The sequence below is a fragment of the Ictalurus furcatus genome, chromosome 7 (assembly GCF_023375685.1).
Source record: "Ictalurus furcatus strain D&B chromosome 7, Billie_1.0, whole genome shotgun sequence".
NCBI lineage: Eukaryota > Metazoa > Chordata > Actinopteri > Siluriformes > Ictaluridae > Ictalurus > Ictalurus furcatus.
Genome location: NC_071261.1, coordinates 11324938 through 11333215, shown reverse-complemented (window position 1 = coordinate 11333215; position 8278 = coordinate 11324938). Strand labels below are relative to the sequence as shown.

The 8278-nt window shown below is 39.6% G+C and overlaps 1 protein-coding gene across 3 annotated transcripts; it reads left to right on the top strand.

Moving 5' to 3' along the window:
* The first annotated feature begins 1242 nt into the window (after positions 1 to 1242).
* LOC128609685 (lipoamide acyltransferase component of branched-chain alpha-keto acid dehydrogenase complex, mitochondrial-like) lies at positions 1243 to 7301 on the top strand. Of its 3 annotated transcripts, none has more exons than XM_053628355.1 (11): positions 1243 to 1496; positions 2721 to 2844; positions 3007 to 3082; positions 3367 to 3548; positions 3686 to 3810; positions 4003 to 4228; positions 4433 to 4599; positions 4748 to 4825; positions 4923 to 5085; positions 6314 to 6385; positions 6563 to 6732. In XM_053628355.1, exons 1-11 carry the CDS (start codon positions 1446 to 1448, stop codon positions 6589 to 6591), a joined length of 1293 nt encoding a protein of 430 aa, XP_053484330.1. In that variant the 5' UTR covers positions 1243 to 1445; the 3' UTR covers positions 6592 to 6732. The 3 variants fall into 3 exon arrangements, with proteins under 3 accessions (XP_053484330.1, XP_053484329.1, XP_053484328.1); XM_053628354.1 differs by having other exon boundaries at positions 1252 to 1496; positions 4923 to 5039; positions 6563 to 7301; XM_053628353.1 differs by having other exon boundaries at positions 1256 to 1496; positions 4923 to 5114; positions 6563 to 7297.
* The last annotated feature ends 977 nt before the right edge of the window (positions 7302 to 8278 follow it).

Below are 8278 nucleotides of genomic sequence, written 5' to 3'. Positions count from 1 at the left end.
ACATTCTCTTTTATCTGTGACGCAGTGTTACGGATCAGGTGCTGTGAGACAGCAAAAAAAAAAAACAGTAACATTTGAGACGATGACATGGTGTAAAGATCAGGATCCAAACAGAGAATGGTGTCTAATAGCAGGGCAAGGTCTCTAATAAGGTTACAGGAGAGGTTATTAGGATGGTGTGGGGACATGAGAAACTCAGAGGGTGTGTTTATTTATGAGTTTGATGATCCTTTAGATCTTCATATGATCCTGTGATCCTTTAGATGTTTTAAACCAGCCATCTTGATATGACTGGTTAGTGTAATATGTCTAGTGATCTGTTTGTTTATTTGTTTTTGAAATAAGGAAATCAGTTCATGTAATCGTGTGATTTGAATTGGTTTTTAATCTTCTTTCTTGTGTCCCTCTAATTATTAGTCAGTTTTTGTCCAAAAATGTGCACAAACACACACATAGGAAATGATTTAATCACCATTATTCACCACCGTTTCATACCTCTAATATTAAATAAAAATTTGGGATTTTGGTAAAAACAAAAATGTTTTAGAAATAATGACTTCTTTCTTTATTTCTAATTCAACCCCCTTGTAGCTTTTACATCAGATCCAGTTTCCAAAATGTTTATTTATGTATTTCTTTTTTGGTCCAAAACAGTAGCTTTTTGTACATTATGTGAAATAAAAAAAAAGAAAAGAAAAAGCAAATAACCTTTTATTTCTACTTTCCAACAGTTAATAAAGATTTTTATGACCCATATTTCTAAAACGTGTACTCTAGTTATACATGATTTATTATTATTATTACTACTACTACTACTACTATGATATTTTTTGCTTATATATATATATATATATATAGCGTAAGAAGAGTTGTGCATTTAAGTACTCAATGTCAATTCCTACAAGACAAAAACAAACCTGTTTTATTTTTGACCACAGGGTGGCGCAATACACATAACGGTAAAATATAAACCGTAAATACGTATAAGTGTTTTTTTATATTAATAACAGTTTTTTTATAACATCAAATATTATATTATAATTATTTCTGTTATCACATCTGTTTAGTGTAGTTTGCTTTTACTATACAAGAAAAATAACGATTTGGGCACTTCCGCCTTTTGAAGCGCAAGAAAAATATTAAGCAATCTGATTGGCTGGTCTGAGGGGGCGTAGGCGTGTTGTCAGCGTAGGACGAGCATACCACAGAACTTCTATTCTTACAAGATGCTTCACTTACTTATATTTTCCGAGTTTCATTTAAACGACTCCTTTTTTAAAATAAATAAATCGTTAGTTTTGTTGATTGACAAAAAGTGACACATTTCATGCTTAAAAAATACATTCATCATTGTTGCAAAGTGATTTAAATAGATGGATTTAAAAGGGTGTCTAATCACGAGTAGGACTTCTTGCTTCGTATAAATGTCTTAGTGAAAATCTAAGATGGCGGCGGTGACGACAATGCGGCGCTGCGTCAGGATCCTGAGACATCTGGTAAAAATGAGCTCAACGCGTGTTTTCATAATTGTTCTGCACGTTAACATTTTGCTCGAAACGTCAGTCGAAATAACTGCATGTACACAACTCGGTACATATTGAACTCTGCTTCTCAAAATGTAGACGAGGAGTTGATAAGTGTAACTTTACTTTGGGTTTATTTTGGGAATCTTTAACCTGCATCCTCAGACATGTTCTCAGAGTTGTTGTGTGTTCAAATAAAATATATCTAATGCAATTTTATTTAAAATAAATAAATAAATAAACGTGTGCATTGGGACATTCAGATGACCCGTCTGCCCCTTTCCACATGATATTTGTTTCCAGTTGCAACATGGGTTAACGGTTCATATAAACGACTCAGAATCGTTTTCTGTGAGGCTTCGCTCATTAAATAACAATTATTTCGAATTTCGCTGTGTAGTAAGATTTAATACACGCACACGAGTAGATTATACTCTCTGTATGCATACAAGGATGGTATGTTGCTGCTTTTAAGAAAATATCATTTGTAGGGTAGGGAGTCAATTCCGAAAAAAAGAGTCGATTCCATACAGTAAAGGATTCGGTACGTACCAAGGTGAGAAACAAACAAAACGGTCTTACAGAGCGGAAAAAAGAATCTTATTAAATTGAGTGTTTGCTTATAGGTTTAACCCCAGTTAGCCTGATTTTTTTATTCTAATAGTCAAAATTTCCTTTCCATCTATTTTAAATAGATTTTTGTTAGTCATCTGGAGAGCTGTAATGTTAGTGTGAGATTATTTGGACACCAAGTAGGAATGACCAAACAGTCAGCCAGTAAAAAGCCACGCCCCCTAGAGCAGTGATTGCATTTCAGTTGGGCAGGTGTGCAACCCACTGATGAAAGTAAAATGCAATGCAATACAATGGGGAATAACATTTCTGACAAATTCAATGTAAAAAAAAAAAAAAGAAAAAAAAGCAGTGCAATGCAACTAAGTATGCAATGTTGCTTCTCAGTATGTAACATTTTCTGCATGTTTAATTAAAAGCAATACCCTGTGTGTATCGCATTTCACCTTTCTTAGCAACCCCCCCCCCCCCCCATATACGTACCTCACATTTAGGTGTTCATTACATATTGGTGCGCAAAAATGAACATTTTAACATTCTAAAGTTAAAGCACTGATTATGAGACATAATGTTATGTATCTGTTGCTGTCCCCCACCATCTCTCTACCTGTCTCTCTGTGGAAGCCCCAGTTGTCGTCCCGCCGCTGCAGACCGTGTCCCAGGCTCTGGACAGCAGGACCTGATCATGTCCTCCATCACCCTTCAGATTTCAGCTCACACCAATGCAGAGGATTCAGACAAAGCAGTGGTACTAGTTTGACTTGTATTATCTAAAAAATATAGTGGTGCTTTCTATTCCTGTAAAGGAGTCTAGAAAAGTTAAACTGAGAAGGGATATTTGCATGGAGAAGGCTGACTCACCACGCTGGTGTTGCTCGCATATGGCTCATTTTATATCTCGTACTTTTAGCGGCTTCTGGACAAGTTCTGCAATTCAAGTTGTCGGACATCGGCGAGGGTATCATGGAGGTGACGGTCAAAGAATGGTGTGTACCTAGATGATTAAAACCATCAACCCTGATGTATTATAATCACAGTCCTAAATCTATTATACACGATAATTTTTCCCATGACTCACCCTACCTGTCGTCAGTTTTGCTCCTGTCTCTGTAGATCTCTCAGAAATGTCTCTTTGCCTCACTGGAGTGACTGTAGTGATAATAGTCTATGAACTAGAACATGCTGTCAATTTATGATCCTGTTAGGTTATGATTGAACTCCAGTTCCACTGCATAAACCAGATGATTTCAATTGCTGCCTTTGTATGAAGGTACGTGAAGGAGGGCGATAAGGTTTCCCAGTTCGACAGCATCTGCGAGGTGCAAAGCGACAAAGCCTCCGTCACTATAACAAGCCGATACGACGGAATCATACGGAAGCTTCACTACGACGTGGACACGATCGCCTTCGTCGGATCACCTCTCGTAGACATCGAGACAGACGGGCCACAAGGTACTCAGTCCTGACGGTAATTAAATGTGTGATCATGGCAATGTTTCACGTCAATCCGTGAATGTAACGTGACATGACATTACGTTGATTCGCCTCATTGTTGCTCAGTGGGTGACGTTTCTTTCTGCATCCTCCAGATGGCGGTCATGTGGAGGATGTTGTTGAGACACCTGCGGTATCTCATGAACACACGCACCAAGAGATTAAAGGACATAAAACTCTGGCTACCCCCGCAGTGCGACGTCTTGCCATGGAGAACAACGTAGGTATAAAACTGACTTATAGGTGGAGGTAGATGAAGGAGTATAAGCATGTCATATTACAGATGGTACAACGTTAGGAGCCAGTTCATGACAGCCACTCTATCGTCTGTACCACAAAGACTTTGAAACAATTTAAATGAAAAGCTATTCAACATGCTTCTTCAATTTTTACTTGCTTGTTAACTTGTCAGATTAAGCTGAGCGAGGTGGTGGGGACAGGAAAGGACAGCCGTATCCTAAAGGAGGACATCCTTAACTTCTTGGCCAAACAGACAGGCGCTATCCTTCCTTACGACGATGTGAAGGTGCCGTCGGCACCAGCTGCTCCCACCAAGGCTGAGAAACCAGCCCCAAGTCCTACACCCACCGTCCCCCGGCCTGTCTTTACTGGGAAAGACAGGACGGAGCCACTCAGTGGTGAACTGCTTTTAGCTTTTTTTTGGCCCTTTCAGTTACCAAAATAGTGGGCTAATCCCCTTATTGACATCACCTCATCATGTCCTTTGATGTGCATTTTTGAGTCATATGAGGACTTCAGCAATATGTTTAAGGCACTCAGCCATGGTATTGGCACTCAGGGCTAGTCTTTCGATAACAGCGCCTGTGCATTTATGTCCACAGGTTTCCAGAAGGCCATGGTGAAGATAATGACTGTCGCCTTGAAGATCCCTCACTTCGGTTACTGTGATGAGGTGGACCTCACCGAGCTGGTGCGATTACGCTCAGAAATGAAAGGTCTGGCTGAATCTCGGGGAGTCAAACTTAGCTACATGCCCTTCTTCATTAAGGTATGACTGAGAGCATATCCAAATACCGTATCTGACTAAAACCTCAAATGTATCCTGTATCCATGTACACATCTGATTCAGCTAGCCAGTCAGCAGAGAGATTTTGAGATTCCTTCATGCTAACGATATTACACTTTGCTGTTTTTAGGCTGCTTCTCTCGGCCTGCTGCAGTTCCCCATCCTCAACGCCTCAGTCGATGAAGGCTGTCAGAACATCACGTACAAGGTGAGCTCAGATAACTCCGTAAGTCCTGAGTCTCCTTCCACAAAAATACAATATATTTGAATAAACTCCATTACGATTTTTCTGTTCTTGTTTGCAGGCGTCCCATAACATCGGGCTGGCCATGGACACTCCGCAGGGTCTGCTGGTGCCCAACGTGAAAGGCGTGCAGGCTCTGAGCGTGTTTGAAATCGCAGCTGAGCTGAACCGACTGCAGGCGCTGGGCTCAGGCGGGCAGCTGGGCACGGCCGACCTGACGGGGGGCACGTTCACTCTCTCCAACATTGGCTCAGTGAGCTTACAAACACTCTAACAGAGGAGTTTCAATGGCTCTGGGGATAGGGAAAAGCTCCTGATTTGATTAGAGAAGCAAATGAGATTGTGATCTTGGAAATTGAAACATTATTAAAAATCAAGGCGGTAATTAAGATAAATTGAATCCTGACTAGATGAATTTACCATGCGAGAACCTTACAGCCTAAATAAATATCGCCTTTAAAACTAATTATAATAATAATAATAATAATAATAATAATAATAAGTATTGTTTTTGCCTCTTTAAAAAGTAACATAACATTTTAAAAAATTTGCATGTTTTAAGGCACCTTCTGAACACGATTTAAAGTCGTCTTCAGAATTATTGGGACTGGGAAAAATGTTTTTAAAATCTTGTTAATTAGCAAAAAATCACACTGAAAATATGATAAATCAACACTTTAATTGAAGACTTTTTTTTAAAAAAAGAAGACTTTTAACACTATTGCTATTTTATAAACAAAGTTTAAATCATCTTCCTTGATTAGTACCCAATTAATTTGGCCTTTTAATCAAGTAAATCAATGACTGGCCAAAAGATGGCGCTACATCCTGAAGACAAGTTGCGTTTTTGTAGTCTAACGAGTCGAATGTACCTCACAGCGATCTGGTCTTATTTGCTTTAGAACGCACGCACAATATCTGCATTGATTAATCTCTTCCAACAGTCTGGATCATTCTTGATGGCCAAAAGGGAAATCAGACTGTGTTCAGCTGCCACGTTGAGCTCAGCTGGCCAGGGAGCCTTTGTGATAAGAAGCATGCTGGGTTTAGATGACCTTGAGAGAGCTGAGTCAGCACTGCCTGATTCAGCCATGAGGAAAGGATCAGTCGTGACGGCGATTGTAATCTCACGGTGCATCAGATCATCTGTGGCCTGAGAAACTCAATTATGTGATCAAAAAGATTTAATATAGAAGGAATATATTCGATAACACAATCTTTTATTTTGTACTTGTGGAAAATACTCTGATACCAAGTCATAGTATGAGACTTGCTGTGTCCTAGTAATCTATAATATCTTTATTTATATAGATTATAAAGGGGTCAAGTTACCCTTCACCTGAAGTACAGGGTTTCGTCCTAAACGCAGATCGCTTAGGACAAGTGATGACAGGATGTTGAGAACTGATCGATCTGGTGTCCATGGTTTTATTATATTTGTGATGTTTTCAGATCGGAGGGACCTACGCCAAGCCGGTGATCCTGCCTCCGGAGGTGGCCATCGGAGCTTTGGGAAAGATCCAGGTGAGCGTCCGTGTTTCAGCAAGTTTTAATAAAAATAATTAAAACGTGATTGATAATGTTCCTCTTTCTCCTCTGCCTTTCTTTATATTTGATCCTTTTTCCCCCTCTTCCCTCATTTGGCCATTTCTTCTTTTTCCCCATTTCCACTTCACTCCTACATCATGTCCTCTCATGTAGATCCTGCCGAGGTTCGACGCCGGTGGTGAGCTGGTCAAAGCCCACGTGATGAGTGTGAGCTGGTCGGCCGATCACCGCGTCATCGACGGGGCCAGCATGTCCCGCTTCTCCAACCTGTGGCGCTCGTACCTGGAACGACCCACCTCCATGCTGCTAGACCTCAAATGAGAGACGTTCACTCTGTAGAGTCCATACAAACTAGCGATTCATCACTACACTGTGCCTTCTCGCGGATATTCACAAAACCTTGATCGTTAACTTTTCTTTTGACTGAACTCAGCTGTGTGTGCACATTTCAATAAAATCACAGTTGTCGTGTCTCGTAGATAAATTTGATTTGCTTTCTGATTCTCTACTCAAGTGGTCACCAACCCTCTTCCTTGAGGTCTACCTTCCTGCAGGTTTCATCTCCAACCAAAATCTAACACACCTCTTTTAGGTGATCAAGAACTTCTTAAGGCAATGATTAGATGGTCAGTGGGCTAATATAACGGAGGATAATACGAGAATAATTTACCCATAACACATTGCATTGTGGCCATTCTCAGTTTTCTTTCTAATTAGTAAACTAACATCACTCTATAGCTAGCTCAATATATTATCCAGCTAGATAATAAGCAAGCCGGTGTCATTCTTTACACTCTGTTTTCTTTGTACTATCTAGAGTCATATTTCCATGCTAATTAAATAAGCTAGTATTACTAATAATATTGCCTTTTAGCCTGCTAAGCAGATAACTTTATAACTAGTTCACAGGCTAGCTAGTAAATTAAGTCAGTTATTGTAGCTAGGCTACTCAGTTAATAATCACTCAGTTGTACTACCAAGCTAATATCAATGTTTAGCGAACTACAATGAGATGGGCTTTTAATTTGCTAGAGTGCTTCCTAACTAGCTAGCAAATAAATAATAAAAACACCATCTAGATCACTTAGCCAGGTAGTTACCACTCAGTTATCTGAATAACTAGCAAGCTAGTATCGTTCTGTAGCTAGCTACAATGATAATTTGCTAGCTATCAATGTAGCTAGTTAATTACCACTCACCTATCTCATTAATTAGCATGCGAATGTCAATAATTTGCTTTTTAATTTGCTAGAGCACCTGCTAACTAAACGGCTACTAACTAAACAGCTTGCTATCTAGTTAGAAGGTTAACAGGCAAATTAAAAAAAAAACACTATCGACGTTGCTATTTTTTTTTTTAGCACTTTGTCTAGCTTGCAAATTTGGAAAAGCAATATTGTTGTAGCTAGATCACTTTATTACCCCTTAGGTATTTTGCTAATTAGCAGGCTAATATTACTCTGTAGCTAGGTCAAGAGATTAGCCAGCTAGATAACTAGCAAGCCATCATCAATTTATGCTAATAAATAAATGATAAGAAATGATGTACAGTTGTCATTTTATGCTAATTACCTAGCTTTCTAAGTGACCCATCTACAAATCTCCCATCAGTCACATCAACATTAAAGAGTTAATCACTTCAAGATAGCGTTTGATGAACACTTGTGTGTGGTAATTAACCCGTCCTTTGGACTGGTGAGGGGAAGTGGACGAGGGTGTGTGTGTGTGTGTGTGTGTGTATAGAGACTGTAAAGCTGCTGTTACCGGTTAAAGCTAAAGGCTGACACTGCTGCTGCGTGTCTCCTCTCCCGAGTCCTCTTCATCCTCACAATGAGCTTCTGTCAGAAACACAGACTGTTAGTTCATCTG